The sequence below is a fragment of the Rhinolophus hipposideros genome (assembly GCF_964194185.1).
Source record: "Rhinolophus hipposideros genome assembly, chromosome: 17".
Taxonomy (NCBI): Eukaryota; Metazoa; Chordata; class Mammalia; order Chiroptera; family Rhinolophidae; genus Rhinolophus; species Rhinolophus hipposideros.
Window position 1 is genome coordinate 603,177 of NC_138063.1, and position 17,542 is coordinate 620,718.

Genomic DNA, 17,542 nt, shown 5'->3' on the forward strand with positions numbered 1-17,542 from the left:
GAAACTTTGCAATCTGATTTCCTTCTCAAACCCAGAATATATTCCACAGTGACCCGAGCCCGCTGACAGGGCCAGGCACACACACTCATCCTCCTGAAATAAGGCTGCTGCGATGTCATCTGCATTTACAAAGTACGGCAAATGCATCATCTTAGAGCGGAATTAAAGCTTGGGAGCAGTCATTTTTCTTTATATTGTTTGGAATTAAAAACATATTAAATTGGTCCATTACGAAAATTCTGTTCTCTATATTGTGTGTTTCAGACCATGTCTGTATCTTAAGGCTATGAAACAATTTTTGTAATTGTAATAAAAAAACAAATTATTGGCTTTAACTTAAGAAAATTGTTGCTTGAATGACTAAATACCCAAGCCAAACAAAATAAATCCTTCTCTAAATTGTACCGTACACAATTTGCTCATTTCCACAGGTTAATGACCTCTCTGTGAGGATGTGACACCACTTGCCTGTTTTCTCTCTCTCATTTGTATGTCTCTATGTTGTGATACTGGGAGAGAGCCATATTGCAGCACTCACAGGCTTGTATGTGACAGTGAGTGTCAGCGATCAACACTGCTGCATCTCACGTCAGAACAACAGAATTTCGGCGACGTTCGCAGAAATCTAGCTCTGTGGCTTCAAGGACAGTCTGAGTCCTAGGCCCACCTCCTTACACGTGCTCACTAACTCTAACGTCACTTAATTCGGAACATTCAAGAAAACTACCCTTAAGACCAGCAAGGACGTCAGACCTAAACTAGGATACCATCATCAGCGGTTTGCTATGTGCAAAGTGCAGGGAAAGAGACGGAAGACCAGCGTGTCCGTGAGGACCCCTCCCGGTGATCACGTCTTTACAGTGATCACTTGTACTCGCCACCACCGCGTGGCAGCCCCACTGGGAGCAGGCTTATGAAGGGCGACGACAGCTTCAGCTGTTTCTTTGCTCAGGGTCAGAGGACAGGGAGATGCTGACCTCCTCAGAATCAGGCCTCAGCGCCTGCATCTGTCCAGGCCTTCCTGGAGACACGGGTCCCTCTGTTACGCTGCACACCTGTTACGCTGGCACAACGGCCTGAGACCACAAATGTGCAAAACATAAAACACTGCTCACCAGGCGAAATGTCAGACTCTGGCTTGAGGAGACTGAGCTCCTTTGATGACACTGCCTCTGAAGTCAGTTAAACACAATACTGTCCTATGCTCATCTAAAGGGTCTTGTGGGGTGATGAGTTCGGTAGCTAATGTGTCTTTCATTGGTTTTCTCAATGACCCACTCATGTGTTGGCTCAATCAGAATTTACTGAACACCTAATGTGTTCGCCTTACCACATCATAAGCTTTAGCTAAAGTCTACAAAATGAACAAACACATGGTTTCAGCCCTCAGGAAAAGAAACAAAAATAAAACCACCCAAGAATAATTCCATGAGTGTGCCCATGTCTTCCTTTGCAAAAACAGGGCACAGCTATGTGCCTGAGCAGAGCGGTCCAGCTGAGGTGGGGTTTGGAGCCCTGCCGTCCAGCTGCAGTCCAGCGTGGTCTGCAGTTCCAGGAGGAAAGGGAAGCAGGCCGGCACATGCAGCAGTCGGTCACATGAGTAAATATATTAGGGTGATGATAACCAGGTTTCTCACTGAAGAAGAAAACTAGGAAAAACCCGCAGACTTGGATAACGACTGGAAGTGTGTCTGCATTCATGGTGTTCAACAGACATGAATGTACAAAATAAATATACACTTAAAGGTGTATGTGCACCAATCCATCCCTCTACCCGCGCTCACCCACTCATCCAGCCACTCCTCCCTTCCTTCCTTCCACCCATCCATTCCATATCAGTCTGTCAGTCCGTCTGTCCGTCCATCCATTCTCCTTCCTTCCTTCCTTCCATCCATGCCCCTTCCTTCCTTCCTTCCATCCACCCACCCATTCTCCTTCCTTCCTTCCTTCCTGCCTGCCTGCCTCCCTCCCTCCCTCCCTTCTTCCTTCTTTCCTTCCTTCCATCTATCCCACCATTCTCTGATGAAAGGAATCCAGGCCCTAATCCCAGGGTTGGGACAAAGAAAGTCCAAGATGAGTCGGGAACATCTTTTGTGACAGAAAGCACAGAAGGTATTTTTCAATGGCGGGTTTATGACAATGGGACACAGACCCAGGCTAAATGGACTCCCCCAGGCCAAAGAAGGCCCACGGGAGCATCAGCCAGCACAGTAACAGATAACCCTGTGAACAAACAGGAAATCACAGGTCACACACGACCATGCAGAAGTGCCGCATATGCCACGTGGAGCATAGAAACCTTGGGAAATGTGTGCCCTGTCGTATTCCCACCCCACGTCCTATACCACCAACATCCAGGACAGCGTTTCTAACTTTAAATTCTTACAGATAAGGCCATCTCCCTGACAAAGACTTCATGTCAGTCACCTTTGGAAAAATACCCAGAAGTGGAACTGCTGGATTGTTTATATCCTCTTCCGGCTGCTAATTTAAACGGTCCAACATCCACAATGTGTGAGGAGCCTGGGGTGCAGGGAAAACAAGGCACAGCCTGTTTCCAGGGAGTTTCATATCGCCCGGAAGAGGCAGACAGTGGACAGGCAGTTACTCTAGTTCACTCATTTGTCCACCAGTCTTCTGGGCACATGCCCTGTGCAGGGCAGGACTCTAGAAGCATCGAGATGAACCTCTCTGTGGTCAGGAAGCTTAGCCTGAGGAAGAGCCAGACGGCGGGTCACACAATTCCCTAGTGCCACCCGTCCTCGGTGCTGCAGAGAAGCGCAGGGTGCCCTGGGCGAAGCAGGGAGGGCGGGCACCACTGGAGGAGGCGACAGTGGGGTCCTGGTGTTCTGGTGTTTGCCGTGAGAGCAGCAGGACTCCCTGAGCCAACCTCGCCCACTCCGTGTGGTACATGGGGCACCGCGTGACACAGAGTACAAACAGCGGGACAGGGTGCTGGTGAGGGTGGCTGTTTGAGTTGTCCTGGTGAGCGATGGTGGTAGCCAGACAGGGGCTGGGGATGAGGAGCCTGACGGAGCTGAGACGTGGTGCCCAGTGCTGGGACGGGTGGGCGGGACACACTGACACCGATGGTGGGGCTGGAGCAAGGACACCTCCTGACTGTGGGAAACACGGATAGGCAGAAAGCAGGTCCCAAAGGAAGTGACATCCAAGCGAGGCCTAGAGGATGCTGGTCACCGTGTCTGTGGAATGCAACGGGGAGGATGAAGGTCACGGCGAGGTGGGTGTGAGCAGGGCCAGTACGGGGCGGAGGAGAGGACAGGACGACGCCCGCACCGACCTGCAGCCTGCTAAGGAGTGGGAATGCTGGCGCTCGCTTGCCCCCAGCTACCCAAGCCGGCAGGTTAAACGCACCAAAGGTTTTGGGTCCTCGTTCTGCAGAGGAAATCACTGCAGGAAGTGACAGGTACCTTAGGCAATGATTGCGGTTCCAATGTCTAGGAACGCTTTTGTGGGTCTGTGTAAAACTGACCCTTTAAAATCCTTAAAGTGTTATGGTGAAACCTGTGTATCAATTTACGTAATTCCTCTTCTCTACCTGTTTTAAAAGCATACATTTCTGTGAACTACTAGATTAGCTTCAGAAACAAGAATAAACACCAAAAGACTGTTCGTTCCAGTCTGTAAGTGTCTCCCTGCCCGGAAATGTCAGCGCTTCAGCGAGTACAGAGCCGGTCCCACGCCAGCGTCTCGTCTTGCAGGGTCCAGTGTGCCCAGCGCGCTCTCCTCGGCCAGGAATGGACCTCAGCTCAACGCTCTTTATTATGAGTCTTCTGACTGTCCTCTCCATCTGGGCCTCCTTTAGCAAACCGGAACCCACCAGAGGAAAGAGCCCCCGAGCAGCCCACGGAGCTGCCGCACCCCCCACCCCAGCACCAGCCGCACCAGCGGGGCGCACACAACGCCGGCTCTGTGAGACACAGGGTGCACCTGTCGGGAGCCGGCGGCATCCGTGGGGCGAGGCGCTCACAGCAGGCCTGGGGCGAAGGACCACACAGACCGCTCACTGCCAGGGCCGCTGCGGCACGCCCGCACGCCGTGCTGTCGGATACTCTGTAGGAAATACTGCAACTATCTACTGCAGCTCAGAGCTGGAAGGCTCTGTTCACAGGAGGGGCGGCTAATTAACCTTCACTAACACATCTCGGGCCCCATGAAAACGTTACTAAGAAATACACTGGTGCACCAATTCCAATTTACAGTGTAGTTAAATAAAAAAATGTCTAATGTTGTTAGTTTATCCCACAGAAGTTTTTGTGTTCTGTGTTCAAGAGTTCAAAACATTTCATTCTGACTTCAAGGCCTCAAAATAGGTTTTGCTTCTAACAGAATTAAGCAGTTTAAAAATCAGCCTTTCAGAAATGCTGGACATGGATAACTGCCCCGCAAAAAGGGATTCCCAGGCCGGTAATAGCTCACTATTGTGGGAAAATTCAAACTCACAGGATACAGCATAAAGTTTTCCAAAAGGTAATTATTAGCTGACAATGCTAATTACACAGGGAGAAAGACAGCTTCGGAATTTCCTGTTCAAGTCTGCCCTTCCCCAGGCCCTCTCACTGCACCGCGGTCCTCCACACACAGGCGCCCCACACAGCCTTCCAGGTCCGGGCAGGTGAGTGGCTCCTTCCTGGAGGAGGAGGCCCAAGGAGGGCCCCCGAGTCCTGCTCTAGCAGCCCTTCCCAAGGGAGCCTGCCTGTTAGCTGACCTCTGGCTTGCGATTTTCCCCAACAAACTCTGCTTCGCAGCCCACATCACACACAGGACCAGTTTCAGAGGCCTGGTGAGGGGGAAGGGGACCAATCTGCATAATAACAAAGGACATCTAGCACATAGTCCCCCAACCCCGGGGAAGACGGTATTTACTCTGAGAATTTCCAAATACCAGGAGGACCTCCTTATCTTTCTTTTCTGTCTGCAGTCACAACATAATCAGCCACCTCCGTGCCCACCTTCATTCCAGCCCCATAAAGAAGCTTTGAAACGGGTCTCTCACTCTCAGTCTTACTAGGTAAGATACTTCAGACCATGTTTCTTACCAGTCCCAAACGCTTTTATCAGGAATGCTTCAGAATGATCTGGTAGTAATAAACACTCAGTTTTGTGAGCTTATAAATTAAGAAGAAAATGTCATGAGAAATAAGTCATCACAAGTCCCACAAATTTCTAACAGTGTTTATGGCCTCGGGGTAAAGAATCAAGGATTTCAAAAAACAAAGACAATTATGGAAATACTTATTTGCTTCTTGAATAAATTATACTTGCCTGCCAAGAATTCTGATTATAGAGAATTTAGTTGTCCTGCACAGAAATGAGGAAACACGACCCTATGGCTCTTATGTAACAGGCAACAAGTGACTAGCCAGCCCTTCCCATTCAGAGCTTCCTGCGACACTACGTCCTCTCAGTGAGACAAAGGATTTACTTTCAATAACATGCGTGTTTCCTATTTAGAACACCTGCTTTATAATCAAATTCATATTGAAAAGAAATTTAGGGAGTAAGTCCAAGCTTTCTATTTGGATATCTGCTATATTCTCCAACAGCTCTATGTCTGCCACTCGGGATTCTGCCTCTTCATCGTTTGTCTGAAATCATAGGTTCATTTATATTCATGCTGCTGATGAAGCAGCACAACTTTTTACTGGGTGTGGAAGCCCCCGAGGCGCGCGCCGTGAAGGCAGTGGGCTGTCACGGCCCCGGGAACCCCACTGGGTCCCGTCTGCACACGGCTGGAGCGCGTCACGTCCGCTCGTGTCTCTGCTTATCTCTGCTCAGTCTTCCGCGAGGGACTCTGAAACACCATGACCTGTGAGTCCAGACAGTCACCCGGAAGAAGCCTTCCCACTCTTTTTCCCTTTGCACACTGACTGTCGTACCATGTCCTACAACATGCAGCTCTTCGTTCATGCAGCACATGACTGCACTTCAAACAAGAATTTAAATCCCCAAATGGTTTATTCCTCAAGAAGACAATCACTAATAATGTTACGGGGCATGAGACTGCATGCAAGCATAAGCAAAGAGAAAAATAAGTTATTCTAGTGTAGTATTTTAATATACACCAACACAACTTTAAAATATTGATAGACTGTCCTTTTAAAGGTAAGAAAGCTATTCTCCAGATCAGCCTTGCTATTCCCACTTGCAAAGTACACCAGCTGACTGTACTTGGTTCCATTATCTGAAATGCCTTTACAACAATTCAGGGAACCAGCAGAGCTCTAATTCAGGTAATGGCACACATACATCACCTGTCCGCCTGTCAGCGAGACATCTGAAAGCATCGTTTCATTAGCAACACAAACCAATGCGCCCAAGGCATTACAATAACCGCTTGGGGCAACTTGTATTATCATTTCATCCTTGACGTTCTTGCTCTCAGCAAGTTATTATTATGGACCGCATGAAAATGGCAACCTGTCAGAACTGATTTTTCTTCACCTCCTGTGAGTATTTTCCCCTCTTAAATGTAATCAAGTATCATCTTATTAAATATATCTCAAACGAGGTCTTATAAAGCAGTCCATTACTCCAGTCGCACTCCTTATAATTTAAACTTTCACCAAATATTATTGTAAAAGTAACTGCTTAGTAATAAAAACTTCTGATTTGTTCAAAGTTTTAAAATAAAATCTTCAAACTTGTGTGGACCCCAGCTCCCCACTGATGCTCTGAGGTAAAACATTTCAATCCTGAAAAGGAGCTTTAAGATTCCTTTTTACCTTCGAATTTTCCTCCACCTAACAATACTGTAGGATGGAGTCTTGATCCCCATGTCTGGACAAAACATGCTACATTTTAAAAAGTACCCTAATAAACTTCTGCAGTAAACATCAAGCTGTATATTCTGATGACATAAAATGACCAAGTTAGATTTCAAGATTCAATTTCAAAGAGCAATCTGAAAGGATGAGTTCAAGTGGGACATTTGCCAGAGTCAACAAATTGAATTGCAGTTTTCTGAAGTTCCCTAGGAATTTGTCTTGCATCCTAGGTGACAGTGACCACTAGAGGACTTCAGCGTGCATCAGGACCCCCCCTGCCCAGCCATCACCAATTTCTGTCTCAGGAGTCTGGGGACAGGAGGGGGTGCCAGGGGGGATGTGTGCAGGTAGATGTGAGGTTGATGTCGCCACCCAGGGCCACTCCACTGGGCACGCGATGAGCTCTGTGGGCCAGGCGTCCCAGAATAAGGCAAGTGGCTGGGGCAGCAGCTGGAGAAAGGACCTTAAGTTTTATTTTTATAAAGTGCATACTTGGAATAAAGTGGCATGGTATCTACTAAACCTGGATTTTCAGGTACACGAGTAATCATACTTTTCTCCTTACTTTTCTGTTTGAAGTTTTCTTTTAAAAGGCAGCCAGAGAGAACAAAACGGACAAAATGAAGACAAAAAGGAGAATTGGCCAAAATAAGACTTGGGACATTATCTGACTATATAGAATGACAAGTTTAAACATTCATTTTATGAAGCAACCAATAAAAGCGGTAAAATACCTAACATTATCTGCTCAGCTCTGGGAGGATGTTAAAAAAGTACAGAAGCCAATGCCAGCCCACGAGAAACTGCAGCCTAACTGCAGAGCCCCACACACGCCCACCTCAGTTTGGACCCCTGGGGATAACCCTCCCCAAAGGCAAACTGTGGGCTAACCAAGAAGGGGTCCTAGGGGTGTGCCGAGTGTCAGCTGCCCACACCACCACCTTAGGAGCCCGCTGCTCCTCTGACACCCCCACCCCGACCACCTGCCTCGTGACACAAGTCGTTTCTTTGCTTCTGCTCTGGGCTATTGCAAAGTGGCCTCAGCATATCACACACGGGGCCTGGCTCCATTATAAGCTGAAGACCCAGCACCAATGGCGTATCCATGAGCTGCCGTCCTGTACACATCCGGGGTGGCTGGAACCCCTGCCATGCTGGCATCAAGTTCACCACGTCAGATATTGGTCATGAATCTTTTGTCCTGAAACTGTACTGTTTCTCATCCTAGGGACTGCAGGCAATTTTACAAACCTGCAGGTTCCTCTTATATGTGCTATAATGGAAGCAGCAAGTGAAAAATGGAGCAAGTTGCGGGGAGAGAAGGGAAGGGAGATGCCAACTAGTGACTGACTGATGATTGTAAATATTTTCTACAAATCCAAGAAACCATGCCACTTTTTATATGGTAGCTATTCTTCATGTAATAACATATACCACTTTCTTTTAAGTAATCTTAGGTTTACGTATTTAAGTGATATTTTTCCATAGAATATGTTTTTCTTTATAAACTAAGACCCTCTCTCCTTTTACTGAAAACATTAATAGCTTTGTGATATTGATTTTCTCACCACAAACAAACAAAATCGATGACATCCTTTCCCCGTGGTCCAAGCTTTCTGTCACTTTGCTCTGCCTGGGGCGCCTGCCCGAAAGCATGTCCAGCCCCCTCCCTGACCTTGGCCCTAGGGCCCTCCCCCTACAAACTACCCTTCCCTTCAGCACCGACCTCCTTCAAAGGGTCCTCCTGCTGCCCTTGCATCTGGTGGCACTGATATCCGTGTCACCAGCGTTTCCTGGTCGCCAAGATGGCGACCCTCCCACGGCTCTCATCCCCAGTCATACACACCAACCACCTCCGGTCACACTCTCCCAGCCCACGTTCTCTCCTGGCTACTCCCTCTGCTCAGCACCTCCAGGGCTGCTTCGAGGTCTCTCTCTTCTCCAAGTTCACGGATGAGGCCTGGGAACGGTCAGCGCAAGCACACCATGGGCGGTCAGCAATAGATTCACTGAAGACCCCCTGGCCCTCCTCCTACACTTGGGTACAACCGTGCTTCCTGCATTCCGTCACCTTAGGCGAGGACATTACAGTGCTCTGGCCGAGGAAGGGGACCTGCATCGTCACTGGCGGAAGCCGTTTCTTCTCATCCAGTGGGCACGGGAGTGTGTCTGCAGGGCTCTCTGAGGGACCATGGAGAGCATGGCACCTGCCAACATGTTAGGCATGAGCCATGTGGAGAAATCAGCCTCGTAGGAAAAGCACTGTGCTTTTACGGCGGTGTGTACGGCAGTATGACAGACTCGCTCGTAAATATGTACCTTCGGTCCAATTACTCTGCCACAAAACTTCACCTAGCGATGAATGTCCCCATACGCCCTGTGCATATGACGGCACTCAGATCGAGTCCTGGGAACAGTTAAGCTTCCCTGAAAAAAACCAGTGAAACTTGGGTACATGATTCGATCTCCCTATTAAATGCTTATGTTTTATTCCCACTCAGTCAGCTGACTAACCTCTTACTAAGTCAAGAGAGTGTGATGCAGTCTTCCGGCACTAACATCTTACAAACAGTGGCAATCACTTCTGTCTTCCCTTCTCTATTTAGGATTCTAAAACCACATGCTCTTTCAATACTTCCTCGGTTACTTTTTGTCCATTATAGCTCTTGTAACCCTTTCCTGAATTTTATTCTTACAAATCTGACATGCAACACTTAGAACAATTTAATGACATGCATATCGGGAGACGTTATTTCCCTCCTGAGATTACTCTTTGCTTTACAAAAGTGTTTCCATCTCAAGGGGGGCTCGACAGTGCACGGTACCTTCCAGGAGAAGCAAGCGCCATGCTGACCGCTGCAGTCCAGCTGGGCAACGCTGCGAAAGACACACGCCACTCTCCCTCCAAGGGCTGTGTGGCTTCATGACGAGCGCACAGGAAGTACTTGGCACAGGACTAATCTCACACCCAGCCGGGGCCTCCACTCTCACTGCCTGGAAAGGGACCCCACAGGACGAGTGCACACAGGAAGGTGCCAGCAACCTGGACAGCACTTTGTCCCATGTGGGACACTCACAAGTGGCAGTGCGAGGATTTAAAGCCAATTCTGCAAACCCCCCAGGTGCCCTTCCTACTGCAGACACATTCTGCCAACACCAAGGAAATCCAGAGGGCTTTAAAACAAAACAAAACAAAAAAAAACAAGAAAAGAAAAGAAAAAAAAGAGAGGAAGAGGAAGAGAAAAAAGAGGAGGCAGGCCAGTTGGCCGAGGAAGACAGGGTGCAGGATGGTAGCAGGGTGGCTGAAGGGCCTCAGGCTCTGTGGGGGGCAGGGTGAGGCCACTGGATTCAGTGAGAATTTCCTGACTGACAGTGAGGGCTGGGTTCCAGAAGGAGGCCGTCCATTCACACTGGACATTCATTTTATAGGGAGGCAGTGAGGACAGGGAATGTTTACTGAGCAGTAAAGACACAAAATCAAGCGCTGTGCGGTGGCAATGTCCATACCGCAACGCAGGCAGTCAAGCTCCAGGGCCAGAGTTCTCACCCGTGGCCATAAACTCGGGCAAGGTCACCGAAACAACTCTGGGTCAACAGCCTTTTTGTTACGATTTGACTCTCACACACATTGACTGCATAAATAACAATCCCAGGAATGTGTAACAGGAATAGAATCAATTTAGAAATATAATCAAGCAGTCTGTAAAACTAAAATCTGGTTTTTAATATACTTCTCCTGAAATGGAAATAACTTAAATAAAACTAGTTTAACAATATAACACTATCAAATTAAATACTATAAAAACATTAATATAGATTCCTTTATTTTAAAAATGAACCACCAATATAAAAATAAAGAGTGCAAATTGTAAAATAAATAGATTGAAGAGAAATTAAGAGACCCACAATTAACTCTCTAATTATGGGCAAATTATATATCCAACAATGAAAATTTAAAAGACATGTAAAACTCTGATTAACCCAGAAAATATACTTGAGGAAATTCTTCAGTATGAGCGTAAATTGTTGTTACATAAATACAGCAAATTCATGCCCTAAACCATCAACACTTTGAAAGTGCGTTTCACATCATATGTTAGCTAAAATGAATGGGCTATTCAGAGCTACATGTATCTTCTTAGGAAAGGAAAGAGCAAGTTCATTAAAGCGGTCGCCCCTTAATCTAGCCTACCTTATTTTTGGGATTGGATGTGTTCATTACACTTCGAGTCTCTTTTCCAGTATAAATGACAACACCTATTACCGTACCTGCAAAAATACGAAAGTGTTCCTTACAGAGATACTATAAAGGGTAAGCACAGAGAAAATAATACTTTCTAAGTAATCATTCTGATGGGAAGTATTATTACACTATTCAATTTTTATATAAATTTACCCAACAGCATATTTAATTTGGTTAGTTCATGAAAACCTAATCTCAACTTTTAAAACAAATTTTGAAAAACTCAAGTGATTTCTTAAGCAATACAAGTTTACCTACATATAACATTAGAATATGTACCAATATTCTTTTCACTGAAAACAGAAAGAGTGACAATGTTCATCTATCAACATCTACTAAAATGGTAACTCTAACACCAAAGGAAAATTACAAGAGGCCACTTTCTTCACTGGCCAAACTCATCACGTGATCTTCAAACCAACATGGTACCAGTTGAACAAGAGTCTACGAGTATGTTTCCACTGTAAATATCACAGTCCTACCTGGTATAAGAGCCTCTGGTGACATTTCAGCACATATACAATTAAAACAATAAGGGAAACATTACAAAAATAATTTTTGATTTTGAATTTAGATATTGTTTGTTAGTCTCTTTTATGCATGTTTCCACGTACAATTAGTTTGGTTTTCTAATTGTACGAGTCAAGAAGAAATGATAATTTTGTGGCCTATCAAACTTAAGATGAAAGAATAATAAAATACCTCTAGAACAACCCATAGATTACAAAGGCTCGGAGGCATTCATCTGTGGAATGTCACATCAAAAACCATGGGAATCTGGTTCTAGAACGGCAAATATGCATAATTTATAATCCTAATTTTCTCAAATTTTGAAGCCGAGAAACATTATCAAGGTGAGAAAGATGATATGTCCATAATACTCACTGAAATCAACAACACTGCAGAATTAACCATAATAACTAAACAACTTTGATGCTGCGTTAAGTGAATATGTGAGATCTAGAGAGTCGTCAGTCAGCAGCTAGTGAGTTCGATCTCAGGGATCTCCTGCACATAAAGCACAGTGACGGCCGCATATTCGGTAAGTCCCAGTACAAACAACTTCCTCCACGGAATGTTCTGGAAGCCAGAAGGTGCTGGAGAACTGCTCACCAGTGATATTTGCAGAGGTTACACATTTTTCTTTTCTAGAATAATCATTTCGTTTTCCCCACTTTTAAAAATGTGTGTCACTGGGAAAGCTATGAGACTTGAGTGTTCTTGAAAGGAGAGTAAGCCCATTTGGCATATAAGGTAACCCAAACCACACCCACGCTACCTTTATATATTACGATTCAAATAAACCTCTTAAGTGTTATGTCTGTACTTAGTATATAGAAAAATACTAAATATATAATGACACAGTATTTTGAAAACTTTCCTAACTTGCCAATTAAGTTTAAGTTAATGGAAGTATAAAAGTGTCACTGATGTTAAATAAGCACAAAAATAGAACAAGACAAATTACAAGATTAATCTATTTTTAACATTAGCGGAGTAAACAAGTCTCAGAGAAGGCTTAAATATTAATTAAGCTAGAAACCACAGTCCTAACATGCAGGTAAATTATCAGATGCTGACTCTTGGCTGGTATTATAGTTTTGAAGTATCCGAGGCGAAATCAGAGAAATGACATGACTAACGAGATACTTCAATCAGATAATCTACAGCATCAAGTAGGTACGTGCATGTGAAATACACATAAAAGCATTTAACAGAATTCCTCATGTATTTTTCTGTGTATAATCTATTCAAGTTTGGTAAAGGCTCTCAAGTATTATCTCATTTAATTCTCACTAAAAATGAGTACTCTCTGTACTCAAAATACTGAAGTTTTTGAGCCTGTCATGCGTTTTAAACACGAACATCACTAGTGAGCACAGCACATCTGGAATATGCTCTGTTCTCTGTGACAAAGGGTATGTATTTACAGGGTGAATGACTGAGTCAGTCTGTACATGTGGCAGAAAGAAATGTGGGGAAGGGCTTACCTGTTGACTTTGAAAATAAGACAAAATATAACATATTCTGCAAAATTAAGGCAAGACCAAATACGAGGATGACAAAATGTTATAGAGAAAGACAGACAGACAGACTGAGAGAGCTAACAAGCAAGCAAAGTAGTTCCTGATTCCAGTTACACGCCCAGAACCTGCTACACACACTACGGAAAGTGCCTGGGGAAGGCTGCAGGTTACAGATGCTTTTCTGGGGCCAATCTCACCTGCCCTCCTGCGTGAGCTCTTCCAGGGAAACCAGGGGGACCACAGAGCACCCACACGCTGGGCACTTACTGCCAAGAAAGAAGATGGAGGCTCCGAGGGGCATGGACACAGGCTGTGCGAGCGAACCCACGCACCTGACACACCTGCCAGCTACAGCCACGGGCACTGCAAGGAAGAGCGTGGGTCAGCCTCGGGAGTAACTGAGGCCGAGGCCATGGAGAGACACAGAGGGACCGCTGGGACCTGCACAGGGTCTGGGCCCCACCCGCCCACCAGCCGTGCACCCCACGTGAAACTTTCAGGCACACAGGAAGTAATGAGCTTCCCGGCCCAGTGCCCAGCCCCAAAGTGCCAGCATCTGAGAAGCCCAGACTCCCACCCTTCAGGCTGGGGATTGGGGGTTACAGGCTACAGGCTGGGGTGTGTTCCTTGCTGTTCCCACTTTTCCCGCGTGCTCAGCCAGAGGTTGATTCTGTCCCTGTACCAGAGCTCCGGCTGTCCCTCTGGCCACTTCTAGTGGGGGCTGCTTCCGCTGTGCCAATCCTGGATCAGGCCGAGCTTTCCCTAGAGTGGAGCCTGGCAAACCTACCATGGCGGCAGAGGGCCAGGTGTGCTTTCAAATATTAGCATGCTGTGAGGACAAGCTTTGTAAAACTCCACAACAGTAAATCGACAAGAGGGAGAGTAAAAACACCACCAAGATGAGAGAATACAGCCCTCAAGGTTTTCATCATTAAATCACTTCATCAAATTGCTGCGAGTTTCCAGATATTTACTCGCGTTTTCTGTATGTATCAGGGTCTACCAGTCCTGACCCCCTGTGCACACGCCAGGGCTCCTTTGCCTGGGGCCCATCTGTGCTTCTAGGGTTATGACAAGTTAAGGCGGGGACACTCCCTTAGCCACTGGTGTGTGAGACATGGCAGCTCTGCAGAACACTGCCCCTGCTCTGAAGACAAATGGTCCCTGAGCTGACCAGGGGAAGAAGCGTGGCACCACAGGGGGCCTTGCTTGTCCCTCTGGGGACCCTCTGCCTCTGCATCTGTCTGTGGTGTTGAGTCCTGGCTCCCACACCTTCAGTCTCCTGTGACAAGGGAGGGGGTCCGAGTTCGCTCCACCTATGAGGCAACTTGAACCAACCGACACAGCTTTTAAGGTAAGATTTACGAGCGTGCTGGCCTTTCCTTCTCAGCTTGTCATCAGCTGGAAAGAAGACGTGTGTCAACACACGACTGCTGGAAAGCCAAGTCGTGCAAACACCCATCAGGGTGCAGCAGTCTAGCAATAGCTCATAGTAACAAGGTTTTTCAATAAAGAGGAGTATGTTTAAAGATTTGAAATGAATGAAAAAAGCTTACATTTTTAAAATGTCCAAACAAGTTAAAATTAACGGCTCCTTATTTAAACTTTTGAAATGGATGCTTTTAAAGTAATCTAAATACTCTCTTAGAAGAAAAAACTACCCTGAGAAACTAAAGTCTGTATGTCAGAGAATAAGCGTCACTCGTGTGTACATAAGGGTCTGCCTCGCCGAGTGTGCAGCCAGAAGCTGTCCCTGCCAAGGCCGTCCAGGGACCTGGGCTCAGGAGAGAAACCGTGTACTGGGGACAGGTTGGGAGGCTTCCGCTCAGGTGGCTTCTGTGTCTTGGAGAAGAAAGGCCACAAATCAACAGTCTGGGGATCAGTAACAACATTCTAATACACAGGGGACAAAAGAGCAAATAAAACGTCTGAAGGAAAAGAGAATCTTCCAGTGTCTTTATGAATGAACTCAATACTGATCCTTTCTTCAGCAGAGCGAACAGCAGTGATCACAGCCAAGGCAGAACCAATGCCTGGACACAGAGCACAAAGCCTGTGACCCAGTACTAGCTCACACATGCATTCTGCCAACATTTTCCTGCAAAGTGCTGTATGCAAGGTGCTAAAGGGCGACAGCCATGGAGGATGAGGGCAGCTCAGCTGGGTGCAAACCTTGGTCCAGCTATGCCTGGCCGTGTGACGGGGACAGCAAGCCTACCAAAGTCACAGTCTTTTGCCCGAGGACAGCCCGTTGCTGAACTGGGCTGTGTGGGAGGTGGGGTTGGGAGGAAAGGCGTACACGACCCACAACTGTCACCAATGTGAACACAAACACAGTCACGTGAAGTGGGAGGACAAGAGTCTGACACTTCCGCAGGCAGCATAGTGCCCTTCCTCACAGTGGCTGTGAGACCCTTCCCGAGGTCTCTCCATGGCGGCTATCCTTATTTCCTCTCTCTTTATGTTAATAACTCATAACAATTCATCAGTACAAATACATCAAACACCACACAGAATTTCCCCCTATTAAAATGGTCATATTTGCTATCAAGCTCTCTTTAAAGGCACAAAACATCAGGACCAAATCAAACCTCCTGTCATTGTCTACCCCTGAAAGGTGAACATGTGCAGCGCTATGGAGCCCATTTTACACCTTCGTGTCCCCACGGGCCCCACAAAACATATGCACACAGACCTGTCCTGCATATGCGACCCCCCGCTTCTCCAGGTGCCAGGCACACTGGCTGCCCGGCCACCTTCCTGGGCCCCGGGTCTGCTGTGTCCCTTCCAGCACCAGGCCTCACACAGCTGCCAAGAGCCCCGCACACACAGCTCCCTGTTGCCATCCAGCTTCTCCAGTCACGTCTGCGTTATGTTTCCTCGGAGGAACAGCCCCCTAACCCCCAAGGGAGGTTTTCGGCTTGTTTGTGTTCAGAGCCCTCTGTCTGCTCCTGGGATACTTAGGATCTTTGAAATCATCTGTCTCGTTCTCTTCCTGTCTCCCTGGACCCTGGCTCCTGAGCACAATCTCCGTAAGGACCGTCCCACTCGGCTCAGCCTGGTCTGGAACAGAGAGTCCACAAACCAGCAGCAGACGAGCAGACATGTTCTAAGACGACACAGAGAAGATAGACCACCCTGCCGGGATGTCCCCTCATGTCCCTGCTCCTAACAGCGTCCTACCTGCTGCTTGCTACTGAGCTTCACACCTGGTTCCATCAGCAAGGTCACCTACTTTCTGAAAGGCTGGGAATCATTTAGAATTCAGTATCTGCCAGAGAGATTTGCTTCCTGAAGTGGAAATTTAGGTGGCCTTCCCGTTCTACCACTAGAAATACTCCAACATCTTCCATTTCACTCAAAAGAAAATTCAGAACCTTCCTCCGGGCCCTTAAAGGACCTACCTCCCAAGGCCCTTGCCTAATCTGACACTGTCTCTCCCATAGACGACCCACGAATTCTGTTGGATGAATCAGGCGAGACGAGAGCCCTCCAACATCACCACGTACTTCCCTAAGTCTGCTGAGCTGACTCTCAGGAAGGAACACTGGCAGGTGTGTCGGGAAACAGGTCAAGACGAGCCAAGCACCCTGCACTGAGCCACACTGGGTGTGATCCGTGCAGCTGTGGACCTTGCAACTCAGCACAGTGTAGGAAGCGCAGCACAAGCCTCGCCCTGAGTTTGTCTGAGATTAGACTTGCAGGCCTGGCCACACCCACTGAACAGGACTGGACGTTTAATAAGGTCCCCACATAATGCAAGGTATTCTGAGAAACACTTGTGTCTCGAGTCACTCAAAAACACAAAACATCACCTATATAAGAGAGAGAGAACTCACTCTGAAAACAGAATTAATTGCTTACCTGATGCAACAATGGTGCTTGCCCACAAAGTATTTTCTATGCTGAGACTCTCATGAATGGGTGGATCACTGTCTTCCTATTCAGAGAGAGAAAAGGAAAACAACAGTAAATTACCAGTTTTTCTATTACTCAGACATCAGATATCCACAGTATGAAGAGTCCTCAAGCTGAAAGTACGACTAAGGGGGGAAAAAATTCACTACAGGGATTCAAGGCAGATTTGAGTAGCCAGAAGAAAGAATCAGTGAACTTGAAAATAGAACAATGGAAATTATCTATCTGAGAAACAGAAAAGAGAATGGTTGGAGAAAATTGAAAGGGCCTGAGGGATCTGTGGGACAGGACAGAACAAAATGGGTCATTATACTCATTGTGGGAGTCCCAGGAAGAGAAGAGAGAGAAAAAGGGCAGAGAGAATATTTAAAAAAATAATAGCTAAAACTTCCCAGATTTGATGAAAGGCATGAATACAAACATCCAAAAAGCTCAACAAAATCCAAGTGCGATGAACTCATAGACCCACACTGAGATACATTATAACCAAACTTTCGAAAGACAAAGACAAAGTTAGAATCTTGAAAGCAGCAAGAGAAAGGCAATTCATCACATACAAGGGATCC

The 17,542-nt window shown here is 46.7% G+C and overlaps 1 protein-coding gene across 4 annotated transcripts in view; it reads right to left on the bottom strand.

Annotated features, from left to right (window-relative positions):
- ATP9B (ATPase phospholipid transporting 9B (putative)) overlaps nt 1-17,542 on the bottom strand; it is a 171,886-nt gene that overhangs the window by 80,423 nt on the left and 73,921 nt on the right. For all 4 annotated transcript variants that reach the window (XM_081078540.1, XM_081078539.1, XM_081078541.1 and 1 more), the window contains 2 exons: nt 16,923-16,998; nt 10,981-11,057 (listed from right to left, as the gene is read on the bottom strand). In XM_081078540.1, the coding sequence (XP_080934666.1) occupies nt 10,981-11,057; nt 16,923-16,998 (153 nt within the window). The remainder of the gene's footprint in view (nt 1-10,980; nt 11,058-16,922; nt 16,999-17,542) is intronic.